General features: G+C 39.7%; 1 protein-coding gene across 1 annotated transcript; it reads right to left on the reverse strand.

Annotated features, from left to right (window-relative positions):
* Positions 1-1,283: 1,283 nt before the first annotated feature.
* tty (tweety) lies at positions 1,284-21,159 on the reverse strand. Its single transcript, XM_046614668.2, has 9 exons — positions 21,077-21,159; positions 7,648-7,878; positions 5,668-5,940; positions 5,253-5,587; positions 4,730-5,161; positions 4,526-4,627; positions 4,184-4,417; positions 3,029-3,222; positions 1,284-2,931 (listed from the first exon to the last, which is right to left on the reverse strand). Exons 2-8 carry the CDS (start codon positions 7,783-7,785, stop codon positions 3,051-3,053), a joined length of 1,686 nt encoding a protein of 561 aa, XP_046470624.1. The 5' UTR covers positions 7,786-7,878; positions 21,077-21,159; the 3' UTR covers positions 1,284-2,931; positions 3,029-3,050.
* Between the last annotated feature and the right edge of the window lie 110 nt (positions 21,160-21,269).

The raw sequence follows: 21,269 nt of genomic DNA on the forward strand, positions 1-21,269 counted from the left end.
ATTTATGTACCAGTATTTCCAATTAAACTAATTAATTACTAATCTACTTTGAATTGTCCTATACGCTACTTTCAATAAATATTACAAATATTTACATTATGGCCGATGTTCACTCGATCCTCTTATCGTTTACGTCTTCGTATCAACGAATTTGCACACACACGTGATGTAAATCTTTTAGTGTTTCCATTAATGATAACAGAAAAGTGTTTTTTGTCTTCTTTGCAAGTGAAATAGATTTAAATTGTGAGTCGTAATTAACAGGTGTGCCATTAAATTGTGAATATTTCACTACTAATTGTGTGACTTATTACCACGCGAATGATAAACTGTTATAAAGTTATTGTAAACGGGGTGTGTAAATAAAATGTTATTCCAGAATATTATCCTTAGATTACACATTAAGATTCAAAATTCCACATTTTATAAGTTTCATTCAGCTACAGCATTATATATACAATGGTTTTTTTTCTAATTGTTTATAAACTAAACCGAAATCTTTTTCATCTAACTTGGCAGTTTCGTTGCAATTGTTTTTTATTTTGTCTTTCTCTGTCTATCTTCAATAAGTTACGTGATGGAAGTAAAATCACCATCGTTGTTACAGGTAATTTCGCGCCCAAAAAAATCTTCAAAATCCGTACAAAGTAAACGTATATATGTGTCTTTTACGGGATCTTGCAAATACAACAATGCCACATAACGTCCGTGCCTGCGCAACTATTTCTTAAGATTACAGTAAATACGATATTATATCGTAGTATTAGAAAATAATCCGTTTTGTTGTGGTTGTAACCGATAAATTGATGAAGTTTAATGAAACTTTACCATAGGTTCATCAATCGATACGATAGTTCTGACGTAATGTGTTTGTACTTAAAAAACGTGGCCTGAGTTTTGGGCAGCATTTTATACAATATGCATTAAATTATGGATACTAATATTACTTGTTTGTCGGTGTTTTTTTTTCTTTTTTTTTTTCAAGAGGAAGAAAAATCAATTGGGAGATAACAAATATACTTACACATATATACACATTCGTATATAGCTATATATTAAAATTCATACTAATCAATTGCCAACGGCTTGATATACCGATGAAATTGAAAAGATTTGTGTGCTTTTTCTCGTCTCTCCTGTACATGTTACAATTAATCGAAACGTTTGGCTGCAATGTATATGAAAATTATCTTTCAGTTTACCTAGACGTTATAATTTTTTTCTTGTTTCATTTTTTTGTCGAAAGATATTTAAATGCATTAAAACAATGACGTCTCGTCATCAATAATAATTATGTCTTTTGTGGAGTATAAATACACGTACATTTTCTTAGCAACAGTTCATTAGAAAATGAGCATTCTTATTTTTTTTTTTCTTATTACTAATAAAAATCAAACTCCGATCAATGTGCAATCGTAATATTACCAATCACATACCATACATACATATGTATATATATATATATATATTCAGTGATCTACGTGATTAATAATTTGAAATATATAAATATGTAGGTTTGCGTGAAATCTTTCGTGAAAATAACCTATGTATAAATTTGAATCCGAACTGATAGAACGCCAAAAACCAACGCATGCAAATTCCAACGTCCGTTTCACTAACTCCGGTATAACGTAACATACCATAAAATCTACTACAACCAGATTCTTCTATACGGGAACACTGAGTATTTTTACCATTTTCCGTCCACTGACGGTTAAACGGTTTTTTCTCAATATTGATATTCGATCAAGCTTTCACCAGTGAATTAACCAACCTATTTTCACATAATTAGATCCAAGATTTTTTCGCCCCCTCATTATCGTTACGCTATCGTCGTCACGACGATTTCACAACTCGAAATAAACCCCCGCCGCTCAATAAATCGCATATCCTATGCCTAGCTTACGTAATCCGAAGACTCCAGAGATATCACCGTATAGTACTTCAAGCGATCAAAGAAACGTTAAAATCACTCCTATATCAGTTTGCCGATTACATAGTATTCATTTGTTTACCGTGAAAAGTAACATATGTGTTATTTTATCTGCTTGTCCTTACCGAATTCATCGACCCATTAATATGTACGTATTTTGTATTGAGTGTATGACAAACCGTTTATTAAACTTTAACCGGTATGTGCGTTTAAAATCGTTTCAATTATTTAATTGTATTACCGATGATTCGTTATTTAATGAGATACAAGAAGATTGTTTTGATTATGTTTCTTGATATTTTCACACACGCGCACACGTACACGCACACACACACACACACACACACACGTTCGTAACACATACACATACAGTATTTGTCGATCGTGAGCTGTATTCAATTTCTTATTCTCAATAGAGAAATTTTGTTTCAGTTTCTTCGAAAGTTTTACTCTACAATCCAATCAACTATCGTCAAATCGATCGTTACACCCACGAAATTCTCCCAATTACAATTCGGTAACGGCATATAAATTGGGATCGCTGCCTTGTACCTGACTCAAAGTGGGAACGGGTTTTTCCTGCCTAGCTTGAGCCCTGTTGTATGTTCCATACATGTTCGGTACCGCGTTGTTTTGTCCACCGTTATTAAACTGACCCCTCGAAAAATTACGGTCCAAAGTACGAACCTGATCCTGCATCTGATCTTGTATTCTGATATTAGGAGCTTTGTTTCTAACCAGGGATCTGAACTGATTCATGTTCGACTGCGAACGTGACTCGAACTCCCAGGAAGGCTGGGATGGATTAGGCGGTAACGGTCGGTTCTGATTCCAGGCCGGAGTTGGACCGCGTTTCAGATTGGCCAGGTTCTTCGGATCAAGGGTCTGCGTTTTTCTAGAGTCTTGGAAAGTGGCTAGATGAGCTGGGCCGTGCGAATTATTGTGCGACAGAGTCCCGGTGAAAGACGCGACGGTTGGCGTCCAGGGCGGTTCTCTACCTAAAAGTTGAAGACGAAGAACCAGTCATTAAACGAACGAGTAGACTTTGACAATGAAAAAGCCAAGAATGGAAGTACGACTCGAGCCAGGTCTTACCAGGTCCCGAGGGGGCGTGCCCTCAGTAGAAATCACTAGATTCAAGGGTTTTGCACTGTTTGCTTAAAGTCGCGTACTGGCCAGGTTGGTCTCCGAGCCCAGCCCTGTGGTGCTCAGCCCGTCCACTTGCCGATTGCTGATTATGCTGAGCCGATTTAATGTCCCCAGCTCCTCCCCCGTTGACACCCCCACCTCTGTAACATGCAGGGAAAAAAAAAATTAAAAAAAAAAAAATATCAAACAAATAAACTTGCAACTTTTTCTATCGTTCGAACGCGCCATTCTGATCTTTATCATTTATATATGTATGTATAATAATATATATATATATAGTTGGAAATGTAAAGTTGCGCTCAAGTTTAATAATGACCTCGATTTGAATCTATGTTATTCTGTATATAAGAATCAATGAGAATGCATAATTTTTAACTTATAAGCCCATTGTTCGCAGGATGTGAAAAAAAAAAAATCAAGGAAAACATTCAAAGCAACATTCGGGATTACGTAATTATATGTATATCAAATACTAATATATTAATAGCGCGCAATTCTACATACAGCAGCCAATAATTACTTCAAATTAAACGGCGTTATTTATAAATGTAAATGGTTTACATTTTCATAGTTAACTTTGTCGTTTTTGGCTGTTTTTTCTTTTTCTTTTTTTTTTTAATGAAAAATCAATACAATTGTTACTACATGCCGTTCCGGATTTATTATCAGATTGATTAAAACAATTATTGTAAGAGGGCTGGGAAACGTTTATTGAAATGATCGATTTCGGACTTCGGATGGTGCCAAAATCTTGTCAACTTGCAAGAACTGAATCGATGCTATTTGGCGATAAGTTAACCGTTTCGAGCAAAAGTTCCTAGACCCCTTGACACGATAACTGAGACGATACAGTTAGAAAGTTAATACAGAAAAGATAAAATTTCGATCGTAAATATTAAGAAGAAAAAAACAGTCGAGAGAGAAGAAACAAAATTACAAGGAAATATATATAAAAAATAAATTTAAAAAAAAAAAAAAAAAGTACACAACAAAGATCGAGCAAAACCGGCGTGATTTTGAAAAATTGTTAAACTCGTTTTATTTTTGAATCATTGACTGTAAAGTAAAATATAAAAATATAAATATTAATCATGCACAAACTTGAGCATGCTCTCGTGCAGTTGACGTGCTCGAGCAGTAGCTGTTGCGTAGGACGGCGGGGGAGGCGTGAGCAACAAGGGCTGCTTAATAGCATTTTTGTTGCCAATTTGAATACTAGGAGGGGCTGTAGGCGGGTACGACCCTTGGCCACGAAGAGTGCGTGCTGCGATAGCCTGCGAAGCCGCCGACGGAGGTAGGAACGGATCCTGTTCGTCCACTTGATGATAGTCGCGTCTGCGGGAGAAAAAAGAGAGACGAATAAATAAAGGAACGAGTATATGACAAAGAGTTGGATTCGACGCCGGACGTTGATTCATTCGCAAAATTGCCGACCGGGCTTACCGTTTCCGTATGTAAATCCACGTGTGCGAATCGACCCAAACGAGGACAGTGAAAAACAATCCGGCAGCAAGACTCGCAAGCAGCATGAACGTCAGCCCGTATCTGTGGTAAAGAAAAAAATTAAATGTTATTTGGATGAAAACTTTTCATGATAAATGGAGTAATTATTCCAACAACAATAACAAATCAATTATTCATACTCACAATCCTAAGTGGCAAAGACTTTTCGCAGCGTTAACATATTGCTTGTGCAGAGGTTTGCAGTCGAGGATAGTAGCGAGATTCGACATTAGACGATCGACGGAATTTACGTCGGTCATGAGGCTACTGAGCCTCGGTTGGAGCTGTTGACTCTTGAACAAGTCGTCGGCTAATCGTGTAACGATATTCAAATTCAGCCGCATGTTAACGGCGGCTCGTTGACCGTCCCGCAGTCTCTGGGTGAATGGATTACTCCGAGTACTTTCGCAGTGGGTGTAGTAAGACAGGACCTCGGAAGCCAGTGTCGAGGGTACCGCCCTTGTCAAGTAATCGTCCGGAGACACGCAGAGATCTCCTAGAGCTACCGAGGTCGCCAGATAAAGGGAGGCCATTAGCCACGAGACTATCACGGCGAACAAACCAAACACGGAAAAGCTGTAATGCAGAGAAGATTTTTCGGTAAGCTTGGCGCGTCTTCGCGTTGTAAGCGAGGAGAAGGAAAGTTAAGGAAATACGTGAAACTCACGTGATCAGGGCGCATCGAGAGTGACGAGCTACGCCGACGAGTAAAACAACGCAGAGAACAAGAAGGGCGCTGAGAACAGCCATGGTAACCGGCCACCTTAACTGCTCGATTTTCTCCCCCATTCCAATGGCACCAGCCAAGCCAATTCCACTCAGTGGTCTCCTCATCTCGATGCTCCGGTTAGCGGCGACGCTTGTATTCAGTTTCATGCTAGTCAAGGCGGCGAGCAAAGCTGCCAGCATGGTTTTGTTGCTCGTCGGTTCGTCGAAGGCGTCTTCGAGAGCTGTTAGCTGGACCTGAATTTTCTGCTTGAGCGTTGCCTCTATCGTACCAGTCTGCGTGCAAGAAATAGGAAATAAAATCGAGGCTATGCTTTCAAACTGCGAGAATACCGAGAGAGCGTAGAAAACCTCACCTGATTTCTTATCGACATAATAATACCGTCGACGTGTTTCGCCGCCGAAATCAGCTGTATCAATCCATTGTGGAGGTCGTCGTTCCCGTAGAGACCAACGGCAACGGCGCCGCAGCACAACAGAGCCAGTATGGCGAGCGAACACTTCAACAGAGCGATGGATCTCCTTGGTCTTGGTTTCCGATCGCAGCATCTCGTCACGAGATAAACCAGCAGGACCAGAAGGGTGAGAATAAGCCAAGCTGCCGGGATACTGCCCAGTATGCCCAAGCTCTGTGGATGAAAGAGGAGATTTGAAAAAATTAAAAATAATAAAAACCGTGAGAAAGAGTGCAGCTCGCAGAAAGAAGACACCTGCTTCTTTCGATCGGTGACCTGGAAGAAGCTGACTGTGTAGTTGCAGCTCATTCCGCGCGGTATAAGCAATTGAATAACCAATGGGGAAAATCAAAGCAATAATGATTTGTTAGATTGCAAAATTGAGCTTGGACGAGTCTCAGAATAATTGAACCGTCAAACTGTTAAACTGCAGAACAGTGAACTTGATTAGAAATGCAGAGGAGCTCAATTGTGCAATCTGCAGATTCGTTCTGATTGATAATCCTGCTATGCGTATAGCTACGCAGCTTAAATACAGTTATACAATATCATTGTGTCGCTGTGCTTGAAACACAACGGATTATAAGATTATGAGTTGAGTCAGTAGCGTCAACGTAACGAAGCATTGTGAATAAATTCATCGTGCATTACAATTTGAAAATGACCAATAGAATAATATCGCCGAAAAAAAATTGAACACTTCGCGCAACCGCCAAGGCTAACCGTCGTTGGGTTCCGACGTTGAAAAAACAGGCAACGGTTGTTTGTTTAGCTGTTACGAATAAATACACTCGTCGTATTAACAATCAACGGATGTGGGGCAAATTTTCAATTTTCATCTATCATTACGCTACACGACATAACGTCGTAAGTTGTAAAACCGCGGACATAAATGGAAATTTTCTATGACTTTCCGTTAGATGTTAACGTAAGATTATCAAACAATTGAAACGAGGATAGCGAAGGAGACTTTGGACTTTGTTCAGTTTGAACTTGATACGTCATACATCCCGATGATTGAATTCGATTAGTTATCGACTTCCAAAGCAGGAAAGCCTTGCGTCCGGTGATTCGTTTGAATACGCGTAAACCGCTGTACAAAGATAATTCTTCTACCGTAATTTTATTACCGGGTAATAAATACGCGGTCGGAATATGCGGCAATAAATGATTTCTTGTCATTTCTAGGCCTCGTATGGTAAACGCGGTCTTTCGTGAACGAGTGGAAAAAAACTTGCCTAGTAACAATTGAAATCGAACCGAAACCTTACACGACTTCCATCGAATCGTATTACACTGAAATTGCGCAACAACTACGTGTGTAATATAAGAAAACTAATTTCATTGCGAGACTATAATAAACTGTAGACTCTTTGATACTTGACCTGAGAAGGACTTAAAAATTTTCCGACCAAACATCACTGTAAAAAAAAAAACGTATTTATATACGTATACATGAAAAGAGCTGCACGAGTTTTATTTCCTCTGCAAAATTCTTGTATTTTAATTGCAAACTATGCACGTAGACTTGAATTCAGACTGCAAGCACAACATACATATACTCGTATAATACAGTATTCACATAGTTTCAACGACTCGCGTTACCTGCCTTCGGGGGATTCTGAAAATCCTTTGTACATTCCATCCGCGGTACACAGGATTCCTTACATATTTCATCAACGAGACGAAATATATATATATATATATATATATATACGTAGATATTTGCAGGTACTTCGAATGCTGCAGAGATCTTCTTACATGCTCGCCTTGTAATTTTATTATGCGCGCGTATGCATACACGTATACATAATATATGTATACACAGGTACCTTAGGTATGACATGGAAACAGTACAGAGATGCGATCCGAAAAGCTCACCTCGAGATAAATTTCCGAGTGTGGATTGAAAGTGTTGTTCACGGAATGAAGAGACACGTTGAGGTGAGGGAGGTTGTGAAATATTCTTGCCAACTGTGGTACCGTGTACTGTTCTTGCTGCTGTTGACCCCCCGCCATTTTGGAGAAGAATCCTTATCTATCCGACAATCCCCTTGGATCTTTCCCCGCAACCTGCTAACAGCTTCCTCCACTTGTCAGGACATGCTCTGGCTGCAAATGAGGAATAAGAAGAAGAAAAGGATAAGTTTTCAAGATATGTATGTACATGTATATATATATATTTGCTACGGTAGCAATTAAATCACATCACGTGTACAATTTTATGATACATGGGAATTGGTACGGTAAACGGAAATCATGAACCTGTAATTTGATGCACGTGCAGCAGTACTTTAACGAACGCAACTTAAATGTGTTATATTATAGACGCGTATCGGAGAGGCTGCAGTTTGTCTTGATTATACGCCAATGCGTAATTGTCGCGTGTCGCCGGTCGCATTGTTTCGTTTTATACATCATATTATGCATATAACGTAGGTATACGCCATAGAGATTTTCCCCGAATGAGTCAAGAGCCGAGCGAGCGATGCCCTCCGTCGTGCTACGTGAGGAGTCAAATTAAATTAGTCGAGGCGTTGTTGTGCCGGCTGAAATGATTTTAATTAATGAAATCAGTGTGTTTAACGTTGTTTTCTCTAATCGTTGCTGTGTACATATATATACATACAAACGTATTGTATTATAGCCGTCTCGACAGAAATAAAACTACTCGCTAACCCGTTTGACGCATACGGGAATAGGTCACTCGTGTAGAACTCGACGGGTCAAATAAAACTGCACCGTGCGGATTGTAAAAAAATTTATAAGATGAGAAGAAAAAAAAAAAAATGCGCTGAACTGCAGAATTCCTGTCCCATTTTTATTTTACCCTTTGTTTTCACATTACATATATTGTATGGAATATTAACACCGCAGGAAATGACAGGCACAGAGGAAAACCAATACATTTTGCGATGAAATTCACAATTTGGCGGAAGTCGAGGTCACATAATACACGATGTTTTTTCTTTGTTAGAAAAAAAAAAAGTATTTCAATCATTGTAAATAACCGGACAATAGACTCTGATTGCGTATGAGACTCAGAAATGTACAGCATTTGTTGCTAATATATAGTCGAGCCCTTCGTGTCGATACGAATGAGAGATTATTTAATTTTATCGAAAAAACCAAAAAAAAAAAAAATCAGAAAAAGAAACTCGTAATTGTAAAATTATACACGTGTGGTATTTTTCGTGAATAAGACACGATAATCTTCATGGAATTCCGGGAGTATCGCCTTCCGGTTTTTGTCCATCATCGGAAGGCGATAACGGCGGGCCGTTAAAGAGAAAGTTCGAGTGTATATTCTTAGGCCCTCTCCTATATAGGTATAATATAAGAGTGGCCGGGGGTTCAAGGACCGAATTCAAAAATCACGATTAGCTTCACGATGAGGGTTCGTCTTCTTCTTAAGACGAGTTGTACAAAATAAAGCTGACGCGGAAGGAGATAGTGGGGCAAAAATGATATCGGGGAACATCGAGATGTTGAATATTTAATCAAGATTCCGTCAAGTTTTTATACCTCATTTAACAAAGAAAATACCCTCGCGTCATCCGCGTGGCAAATGAATTAAACGCACTCAAGAAATTATAGTTACATTTTTTAATTCAAGTTTTTTTCCTTACAAAATATACTCGTACGTACCTACGTGTGATTTCTTTTCATATCTGACTGTGCAGACTCGCGGTCACCAACTCATATATGTAGAAGTTAGTATAATATATTCTATTGCGGAAAGCGAGTCGGAATATTCCAGATAATCAGACATAACGACATCATCCTCTGTTCTCTTTGTCTAAAAATATCTGTCACGAGCGTTGTTCCTGATGCAAAAACTAGACGCATAGCTTGAAATGAAATTCTGGACAGTAGAGGAGTGGATGAAATTTGATAAGCTCGAAAAGCTTCGCGTCGCTCAATTACCAATCATTTACATTGGATTTATTCTATATAATGAGAATAATTTTGTGACTAACAATTCCAAAATTTTCGTCAGCAGTAAATAGCGCGGTGAAAAAAATATTTTCTTCTTTATCTCCTCGTGTCTTCTGCAGCAGTTATCACTGCAGGGCGCGAGAGAGCGAAGGAGGCTTGCGAGCTGCATTAGTGAGTCATGGAGGGCAGAAAATACTCTGAATACATGTATACGTGACACGTGTATGTATATTTTAAAGCGGCCGATACAACAGTGTAGGTTACACAGCGACGATGGTGGGAAGATAGAAACGTCTATGATACACAAGCGTTTTCTAAATATCTTTTCAACGTTCATAGTAATAATCATCGTTCTCAAATTTCAATTCTCGTTTTCGCATTGTAAACTTTTGAGGAAATAACAGTTGACGATTCGATTGAAACGTCAATTGGCAAGATTGATCAATAAAAAAAATGTATAGTACAGAGTTTTCTCTTCCTAGCGGAGGATAATAAAATCCTCGAAACTGTATCTTGAACATTATTTCTCACGCAGCTGTAATCACACCGTAAAAATAATTCGACTGCCTAGCTGCTAGCCGTTTAAGACATAACACGCACGTAAGGTTTTCGTTTTTCAATTTTTCCTCTTTATTTCTCTCACAGCTCGCGGCTCCCGTTACAAGTTACGACTGTTTAAGTGCGTTCCTGGTTTCGTGAGTTCCCAGAAGCTGCAACCGCGTCTCAAGAAGAAGGATGAGGAGAAGGAGGACGAAGGCGAGACTTGAGAGAGTTGAAGAGAGTCGAAGAAATCGACATATCACAGCGAGTAGCTGCAGCGGCATCATAGAGCGTACACACATGCCGTAAGTATCATCCGTATGCATACGCGCATACGTTGGCATACGTCACGTGTAACGAAAGCGAAGCTAAGGCAATGGACCAGAGACAAGGAAGGCAAAAGGCTACGGGATATAGGCGATATCTTTTTACCGAACGCGCACGCACGGATGCGTAACTTCCACACAACTTTGAACGGGTGTTTCTACGGTTCCGAAGCACCACGTTGCCTGCCGCCCTTCTCTCGTAGTACTCGAGACATCTGCGTCATGCGGCGAACTCTGACGGTCTATATCCATCAACCCGTGTGGAAATAAAGGTAGCAGAAGGTGCTTTATGACGAGTGGAGGCGTTGCGCAGAGATATCAGGATCGTGCGATTCCAGCCTCGCGTTTATGGCGACGGGATGGAACGTCCCTTAAAAACCACCGTCATCCATACCGAGCGAGGGAAAATTTTTACACTTATGGTCGGTCAAATATTGACATTTTTACGTTGATGAAAACGAACTTTTTCCCTCTAACCGCGTAAAGTCTACAATGTAATTATTTTCTGATACAGACACGCCGATACCACATTTTATTGAGACTCTTTGGACAGTTTAACGCTGATGGTAAAACATTGATTAAGCTAGGCCAAGACTAAGAAAACAAGTTCATTTTCCAGTTACCAAAAAAGGTGGCGTCGACGACTACGATAATTACTTTAAATAGTTTACACTTTTCTCGTAATTGTAACAATATTTGAACGATACACTTTCTTTTTTACTTACATTTTCCATCAATTCTGTCCAAGTGAAACTGCTATCTGGGAAGCAAAGGTCTGATGTGAAAAGTTTCCGCGATATTCCAGCACAAACAAACCAATGAAAAAAAGAAGTTCAAACTGGAATTTTCACACGCGAAATTATTACGATATTTTTTTGTTTCCATCATTTGCAGAAAAAAACGAATTTGGGATCTCAATCGTTGTTGCGCGGGTGCTCTTTTTTGGGGAGTGGGATTTGACAGTTCTCTTTTTTGGAAAGGAGTTTCGGTGCGATCGGGAGGCGATAGCGGCGGCTACGCAACGACGTCCGTGAATATTATGATTCATATCTCACAATCAGGTCGTCTACCAACCACGACTGCATCCGTGAACAGCTGCTGCTCTGGACTAAGCGGCTTCTCTTATATCCCGTTCATCTAATGATCACAGGTCGCAGGAAATCGAGTGTTTAAAGACCGACGAATAAACTTCCGGCGTACCTTGTACGATACATATAACACACACACACACACACGCACGCAAACGCGCGCGTTATATACCAATCCTATATATTGTGTAAATACATGTATCTATCCATGGCTGGAAGTATCTGCCGGAAGAAAAAGAAATTCGTTCAAGTTACGTAAAAACTGTCGTAATATATTGGATTTGTTTTCTACTTTTACCGTATTTTAACACGCGTAATTTTATCATGCAAACCGGAAAAATTATCATCATGAAAAGCGAAAAAATTCATTTACTTATGGACTGCATGGTTTGTTGGTTTTTGAAGAACAAGAGAAAAACAAACCATAACTGGAATATATTATTAAGATGTTAAATGTTTTTCAAAGTTTTCTTTCTTTTTCAAATTCCTGGGTATAAAATTAATGTTAAAAAATTAAATTCACGTCAAGACTTTCTCACATTTCGAGAGTATTAAGATAGTCGGTGTACGTGGTAAACATATTTCAATCTGAATTTAAAAAAAAAACACAGCGAAAATACGTTTGAATTTTTTAATCGACCGCTCTGTGTTTAAACTCGTAGAATAGAACGCTTGCGTTATTCGTTATTCTCCTCTCTCCCTGCACCGTGACGGTTTACCGTGGCCCATATAGACCCGGGGCACGAAACGTACATGCATGCATACATACGTATAACAGTTTGTGTCCTCATCCAGCCATGGAGCTGGATAATGTAGCGGGTAAGGCATACACCGCCTTTATTGATTTCAGAAAACCATCGCACGCACGTACGTATATCATTATAGATCCTTCCCCATGCGCAGGTGTTACACGGTACGACACCTTGTAAGATTATTCCAACAATATTAACAAATTTTCCCGTACCCATTATAACGGAACTTCATTTTTCACACTCATAGTATATAAATAATAAAAAGTAGGAATTACTCGTCGTCAGTCAACCGCACAGATTTTGAAAAGCGAGTAATGTAGACGATTTAAAAAAAATTTTCCACTTTCAAAATCCGTACAAGTACGGGCACAAAAATTGTTCGACGGAAATTGAAAAGTAAAAAAAAATTGTAGTATCCCGAACTATCTCGTTCGGTGAATATCTGATAATAAAATTTTTTTAAAACTAGATATAATTATTTCGTAATACGATTCAATTGACTAAAGTGTTACAGTGTCGACAGAGGAGGGAAAACAGTATTATGGTATAAAAAAGAAATAAGGAAATAAATTCAAGGCAATAGATGCGCGGTGGTAGAAAAATACGATCATGCACACGCAACGCGCGATCTCCCCGAAAAGTCATCATTCCTCGCGTCGTGTAGCCTGCATAGCTTCCAGCAGGGGTGGCCCTTGCGTGATGCGTTATACGCGTGAGTTAAGTATTATTTACACACGTCCCTCTCTCTCTCTCTCTCGCTTTCTGTAGTTCGTTGCATGACACAGGGGAAAAATATCCACATATGCGTACGGTATACACGTATATAGATACGTAGAGAAACATGCCATATACATGAGTATACGTAATCCACAACGGTGAACCGTGTACTATTCGTCACAGAATTTACTCTCTCTCTCCCTTTACGTCCATTTTTTTATTTAATATGGGAAGAAAAAGGGCGGGTTTCCTCTGTCGGTAAGGGTAGGACCGCTACACGACCTTAACAATTCAAAAAAAATTATTTTCGTCTCTGCATGGATTACAAATTTTCCAACCTGTTGTAAAAATTCATAATGTTTTGCTGCATGTGCAAATGTAAAACAAAAGTTCATTTCAAATATGAAATCCAACCTCTTCTCTGCGTAATAAAATTGCGAGGAGAACGAAACATGATTTTGCATCAAATATAACTTTCTATAACAAAAATTTTCAAAATTATGACTGAACACCTTTTTTCGAGTAAACACTAATCAAGCATCTAACCCCTGCAGGAATTCTCACACACACGCCCAATATTTGTTGATTAGTTATTGTGACTTTCTTATAAAACGTACGAGACCATGAATGATTATTCCAAACCGAGATTGTATAATCTCTAGCGATCCTCTGTGTTATAGTAATGTTTGATATAGCTCGAAACGCGTATAAAAAAAAAAAAAAAAAAAAAAAAAAAAAAACGATATCCCGTGCAATAGGAAGCAAGTGAAACGTCGGCACACGGGATGTCTATAAACGAGTTCTACTCCGCTTACATAATGGGGAAAAGTGACTGCGGTGCGTGCGAAAATTGAGGTAAAAATATGCACGCATATACGTATATAGATCATAAAAGTTTCTCGGCATCGATACGTCTACGTACCAACACACTGAAAGGCGTGGCGATCTCCCGAGGGATGGATGGACGGGAGAAAGAGAGGGAGGGAGGGAGGGAGGGCGACGGGTTCACTCACACCCGGGAATCGATCGGGAACCAAGTCGACGGAGCCGGCGCCGCGCCGAGTTCCGCGACCCTTTTCTCTCCCTCTCGCTCTCTCGGCTATAAAGTACCCAGTCCCAGTCCTTACGTACGGAAGTACGAGAAGAGAGGCTCTTCTCGGGCGACCCGCGCCTCCGTGTCTATCGCCCCAACTTCCGGTTGCACCCGACGTAACTTCGCGATCACGAAGCCGGAGGCGGTACCAAAATCACCGGGTACTGCACGGATGCCTGAACATGGATAGACGGGACACGTCGAGTCATCTTTCGGATTTCGTAACAAATGCAATTATTTGTAGTTTATTTATTTTTTAATTTACATTTTCCAACATTTATTAATGAAAACATAGGTGATAGACGGTAATTGTAAATGTTTCGTAAAGGTTCTGAAATATGTCTTCAAACATGTATGTATGTACACACATTAAATAATAACACGGGTAATGAACAAGTTTGAAACATTTTTTTGCAAACACGAATCACCCTAGAAAATGCGAAGAGATACAGAAAGTTTAAGTCATACGATATATTGTATATCTTATCGATAGCGCGTCGAGTCGTAATTTCGCAGGCTTTTTCCCCTTCCGTAAAGATGGTAAAGAATAAAAAAAAAAAAAAGAGTAGAAAAAAAACGAAAGGTCGGTGGATTTATTGCCAAGGACAGGTAGGTATAATAATATATAAGGTACAACAGTTATAGTGCAGAAGCACGATATGAGATATTGCCCCCGGATTCGCGGTCTCCCGATATTGCACACCGTTCGCTTTTAGTTATATATACATATATATATATATATCAATTAGAGCGGAATATATTTCACCTGAATTGAGAAATTGTTTTTTTACAAGTACAATACTATAAACGACAGCCGCAGCTGCGTCCTGTATAATTTACAGCCTCAATGCCAAAGACTTTGTACGGTGAGAGTTGAACACGGTCAAACTTATGAATTGACGATAAATTTATCAGTCTTATTAGCGACTGTATATCACTGTAAATATTTTTCTCATTTCCAGTTGCTTTTCGTTTCACGATTGCGTGTGCCTACTCGATAATTAAATTATTGATGAAAAGTTTACCAAATCACGTACGTCGTCACATTTTCTTGGAATTATTTATAACTCAATGCAGTATTTATCATTGTTATTTGTGTTTTAAAATTTTATCGTTATACCTAATTCTACGAGTGCTTGCGGAAAGTGTTGACACGAACGAACTAATAATGTATCCAGGGTACTGAAAAAATAATACATACAGAGTGGTGACAATTATACCGTATTACACAGGGCAGCCGTAATAACAAGACGTCGTAAAAATTTATGCACACTCTTTGTTTGTTCGCAAATTTCTTCAATTTTGCAATTGTTCTGCGGCTGGTGATCGTCGACTCTCGCGCAAATCTGTCGAGTCAAGCGACGAGCTGCCGGTGTTAATCGAATTAGTCGAGGGTTGAGTGGCGAGGGACGCGATTCAATGAAGGAATACCATCAACGAATGAATGAAAGCTGTGAAGTGCAATAAAGTGCTCGTATACGCCCAAGGTAACTTTACATTCCTGCTTAACCTTATTTTTCCCGAATTTCCATAATATCCAATGGGACGCGACATGAATTTATGATTCGACTCAGCCGTGTTGAATTTTCGTTAACATTACCGTTGCATATCCGTCACGTATGTGAACAAAATACGTTATATTAAAGTCTGCGCCGATTTCCATTTCAAAAATTATTTTTCTACACGCATAACGTGACGCTGTAAGAAGGGGGGGGGGGGTTAAATATTCCGAAAATGAGCCGTCACGAGTTTTACCAACAGCCCCTGAAATCTGTTCAATCCCCAAAAAAAACATTGCCTGTTGAAATTTGTAACCACAGTAGACTTCACTTATACTTTTTCAACCCTGACTCGATCGTTCCTTTGATTTTATGTTAATCTGCAGTTTTATAGCCGGATACTGATAAATCTTTAATCTTACAGCTGGTGTCGTTTCCAGAAGCTTTATACTTCCTTGCAGGTTTTACGACTCCCGCGCACAATAGGTGGAGGTATTTAGGTACCGTGCATCTATGCGTTATACCCATCGGAATCGGAAACCGATAGGCGATCGAGTAGCTGTATGAAATAGTCTCGAGCAACCAGCGAGGATCTCTTGTCGAAACGTCACGTAAACAACAAGCAATTAGATCGAACGATCCCCCCTCGTTTTCTGATTGCAGAACACGATTTGTCCTTGCGAATACGGCCGTCATTTAGTTCCGCGCTCTTATTTAGAGAGGTAATCGTTAAGTTTCAGTGCAATTGCCGAGCTGAACTGCTGGCCAAAAAAGTAGCTGAATTAATTCCTCTGTTTGTTAATTGATCTAATAATTTGAAAATTTCTATTAACGATATTTTTTACACCTCGACGCTGCATTAATAATAGAAATTGCCAAAATGAATAAAGAAGAAAAATTCAACATTGTAAGTACGCAAAATGTTACAGATTATGTCCGAGTTACGTGAAATTCTTGGGCAAGCGAATATATGCTCTCGGTTTTATGGCGAGCCGACTAACGATGCCCTGTGATATAATAACGACCGGAAGTACGCGGTGTTTCGGTCATTAGCTGACCGGTCAATATCACACGCATTATATTGTACACGACGATAATATCGTAGAATTTTGTACGTGACACTAACTCGTGAGAATATCTTATCACCACGCTCAGTATTTACGATGGTATAGTTTTTAGATCCCGATCCTTCTGCCAATTTTTCTCCAAGTTTTCCAAAAGCTTAAAGAAAAAAATACCGAATCCTGAAACGGCAGCGGCATTACTGCAACCACGTGTCAGATTCATCGAACAAATGTGGCGAGCAGATGGCTCGACGAACGTGAACTGCAGCGAGAATTAGGGTCTCTATGTAATTGCAGCTAGACACCGGATGGTCTACTACACGAAAGTTTTGTGAATACGAATGTGTACATAAGTATAAATAAAAATGGATTAAAAGTGTAGATAAACGTACGAAAATATCCATGAGCGATGATTCTTCTCTGGATTAATTATTCGCATTAATAACGACGAGACTGAGTACGTTTCCAATTAATTTATTCCTTGATACACGCGCCTCTCCGTCTCTTTGCCAATTCTTCGCACGGACATCACAATTCCCATATCACGCGTCTCGCTGCTATCACGTACTTTGAATCACGTGTCCAAAATATATACAATTTTAATCCAATTCCAAAGTTCTGTTACACCTTCTTGTCGCAGCAGCGTCATTTGCGACTACATACTCTACTCCTAGCTGCTGACACTTTGCGAGTGTAACAAAGAAGCGGCCTTGAGTGTAAGAAGCACCGTCACCGGCAGATGATAATTACAGTTATTACGGTTGGTTCGGTTTTAGTTGACTGGAAAAAACAGCGGGGAAACTTGGCGATAACCGCGCGATTGCACCTCCTGATTAATTAAATGTACGTTTGTTTTTCTTTACTCGTTGAAGCGATTACCTGACCCCAACTGCAACGCATCGCTGCTACAGAAGAAAACAGGGTAAAATACTCGGAATTTTTATTTTTATACCTATATCCATGCGGTGATGCAATCCCTAGGTTGAGACTCGAGTGTAGTTCTCGTCATTCGCGCAGTGTTGCAGCTCGCTTTGCTCGCAATTAGTACGACTTTTGACGAGGTTGAAGTTAGTAAGCTAGTAAGATTGGAGAAAAAATCAATAATTTTTTTCATTTTTATAATGATTTTTAAGGAACTAAGATTCCGAAATATAACGATGACTTTTGCCGGCTCTAGGAAAGAAAAGTATAACGATATTACGACGCGATGTTAGTTTTTCCATTGCGTTTCAGTGGTCGTCGTTGATTCAATTCTTACTTACATAACTATACGTACAGCAAAATTGTTATCGCGGGGTAGAAATATAATCATCGCGATTTTAGATATATAAATATCCCTGAATAATAACAATCATAGTGATAATAAAATTTACGCGCCGTGACAGTTAAAAAAAAGGGAAAAAAAAAAACAGTTTGCCGAACGAACTCTAACTCAATTTGTTATCTTACGCCTGATAAATTTGTAATTACCAATTCCTAATCTTTAATTTTTACATCACATCATACAAGGCGCCAATCATTGGTACAAACATACTTCGAGACACATTTTTTCAAACGTCTGATCGAAACAAATTAAATGTTCGTCGCTCAATTCTTTCCTTTTGCCTTTTTTATTTTTCTTTTTCATCCCGTTTTTATTTTTTTTTTTTATTTTCGTACTATACCAGGAGTTTTCTCGTCGTGTTAAATACGTCGTTCCTCGCAGATGAGTTTCGTCGCTGCATGCCCGTATTATACGTACGCCAGATCCGGCGTGCATCTCTCCACGTATTCGTGCTGCATATGTATGAATCTATGTATAAATGTATGTATGTATGATACATATTCACTGCATCCGGCGAGTCCTCTATTACGAGCGAGCGTTCGTTTCTTCTTTCGTCGTTGTTTTCTTTTCCCTTCTTTTTTTTTTTTATTATTTCATTTACTTTATTTTATTTGTTTTACGATTTCGTCTCTTCTCTCCCAGCTCTTCGCGCCCTATTTAAACCGCGTTGCGATTATATTCTTAATTCCGCCCTTGAGTCGCCGTTTAAAACTTCCCCGCAAATTTCCTTCCGCGCAGTATGTATACACATACATACGTGTTATGCTCGATATCGTTCGAACAGCAGGACTGGCGTTAACCGAGCCACGGTTTAACCACCTCTAGTAATTAGTTGCGCCGGAATGCGTCGTCAGGTGCAAACCATCGAGCCTTAAATCACCTGCACTGCGACGTTGCATTGCTCGACTAAAAATGCAGGGAACGTCACCGCGATGATGATTCAATTATGCGTTTGTTGGTATAGTGATCGCGCGGAAAACTCCCAAGGACGAAAAATAGTTATTCTTTCTTTTCGTTCGGGAAACGATATTATTTATACTTTTCACAGACATTACAGAACTTCGATTATAAATCCGATTTAAATTCGTACGAAAATATTAAGTAACAAATCGCAACATAGACCTTGAAATCTTTCTGTCATTCGGGTCAGAAATCGTCTATAAAAATTCTTTTTTTTTTTTTCTCGCCGTGTCTATGAATTTTTCCATTTTTTGTTGTTAATTTCTTTTTCTTCCATGCCACTGCGGACTTGGTTTGTATTTTATTTTAATTTTTTTTACTATCGTACGAGATACCGCGGTGTGGAATCATCCGAGATTTGTATTTATCGTCGGATTGTATTAAGTACATATGTCATACAGAAGCGAGGTGATAAGACGATGGAGTCTTGTGCGTAATGGCCTCGCGATTTGAAACGCTACTTTTGCTAATTGCCCGCCACACACTACACATTCAATTTTTATCTACGCCAGTAGTAGTTGCCCAACACTCTACAGAAAATCCCGGCTTCGATTCCCATGGTAATTAAAGACTGGATGCGGGAAAAGAGAACACCAAATTGATGGCTGTCTCTTTTTTTTTTAACTACTTGATACATTTGTAATAAGAAACGCGTAACGGTGTCCGGAGAAGAATATAGAAGATATATTATTTTGTGTTTTTGTGTTTTGCTTTCCAAAGAAATGGGTTCAAATTTTATGTCTTTAACGTTGTAATACAAAAACCAATGTAAGATTAGTGAATTCATGTTAGTCCATACGTACAACATCTCACGATTGCAAAATGGACCTAGAAATATTTTATATAAAAAAAACGAGTATGCAGAGTATCACTGTTGTACTCGAAATTGTGATTGTGTTGTGTTTTTATTGATTGTCAAAGTATTTAAATCGCTCAAAGCTGTAAAATGTTTCGTTCTACCGAACTCAAATTTCCTCTGCGTACATTTATCCATTTTCTCAGATCCAAGCGATTGCGGAGAAAGAAAAAATAGCAAACTCGGAAAAAGGAATGATAAGAAAAAAAAAAAAATTGCAAGGCTAAATCAAATACCGACATCCCCAGCTACACTAACCGGTATCAGTATCGAATTTGGTTTCGTGCAAGTAAACAATACAACTGCACCGTTATCAGCGACCCTCGTCTCTTATCTGAACTCGTGCGTCGTCTATGCCTACAACCATCTCTCTCCAAAACAAAGTCGTACGACTCTACTCCAGACAACGAACGTTCAACCTTTCCCCCCGTAATACTTAATAATGAAATTGTCGACCAATCGCAGATTCGTACTTCCGCCTTGTGCATCATACGCTGTGCAACGTAGTTAATAATCTACGTAGGGGTTCTTTGTCCCGTAAGCGTAGCGTAACGTAACGTAACCTCGTAAACGGGGCCCGCATGGCGGGTACGCATTAATGTGGGACTCTGAGGGTCGGGGGAAGGAGAAACGGTGGCAGTGGGTAGACAGGAAGGAAGCAGCAGGAAGGAGGAAGAGACGCCCCCGAGAGAGTCTAACCGGTGAAAATCCACCCTCGCTCAGAAGCGGCAGAGATGAATGTATCGATCCCGACCTACACACACTACACGAGTGGCTTTCGCCGACGAGGACGTAGCGCCGCGTTCCCTGCACTAATATCCTCCCCGTTTGCGATCAGGGATAGGCGCTGGCCGATCCTTGGATTTGACGAGCGGGACGAATGCAAAACGAGGCATCGTCATTCCCGTCGGTTGATACTATCGTCGATTGTCAAGGATTAAACCAGCGGTCATTTGTCGTATATAGAGACTCTCGAATGCCATTTTTTGTTGTCGATCGGAGGGTCCCGAAAGAATTGTCACAGCCGAGGATACCTGAGACTTTGTAATCGGCAGTGAGACGCGATAAATCGTCACCGCGATTCACAATTTCGTGGCTGATATCATCGGGCGTTTGTTTACAGTGGATAAATAACAACGGGTATACCCTTACCTCAGTTTTCAGTTAGAAACGTCGGGGGTTCGACACCGCGCACTTGACTACACCTCACACAACTTCACTCGTTGCGGGCTCGAGGCCGACTCGCGATTTTTACTAATCGGCTGTACGCGGCGAGAGCGATGCCAGCGCCATCCGGCGGTGATTCCGACGACCACGCCGACGCCATTTTGAAAGCGATTGGGCG

Source organism: Neodiprion pinetum, chromosome 2 (genome assembly GCF_021155775.2).
Source record: "Neodiprion pinetum isolate iyNeoPine1 chromosome 2, iyNeoPine1.2, whole genome shotgun sequence".
NCBI lineage: Eukaryota > Metazoa > Arthropoda > Insecta > Hymenoptera > Diprionidae > Neodiprion > Neodiprion pinetum.

Coding starts and splice junctions, on each gene's coding strand:
- tty (XM_046614668.2), bottom strand. CDS start 7,785: ATGGCGGGGGGTCAACAGCAGCAAGAACAGTACACGGTACCACAGTTG. Junction 5,941..7,647: donor ACTCGGAAATTTATCTCGAG/GTGAGCTTTTCG, acceptor TTTCATCCACAG/AGCTTGGGCATACTGGGCAG. Junction 5,162..5,252: donor TCTCGATGCGCCCTGATCAC/GTGAGTTTCACG, acceptor TCTGCATTACAG/CTTTTCCGTGTTTGGTTTGT.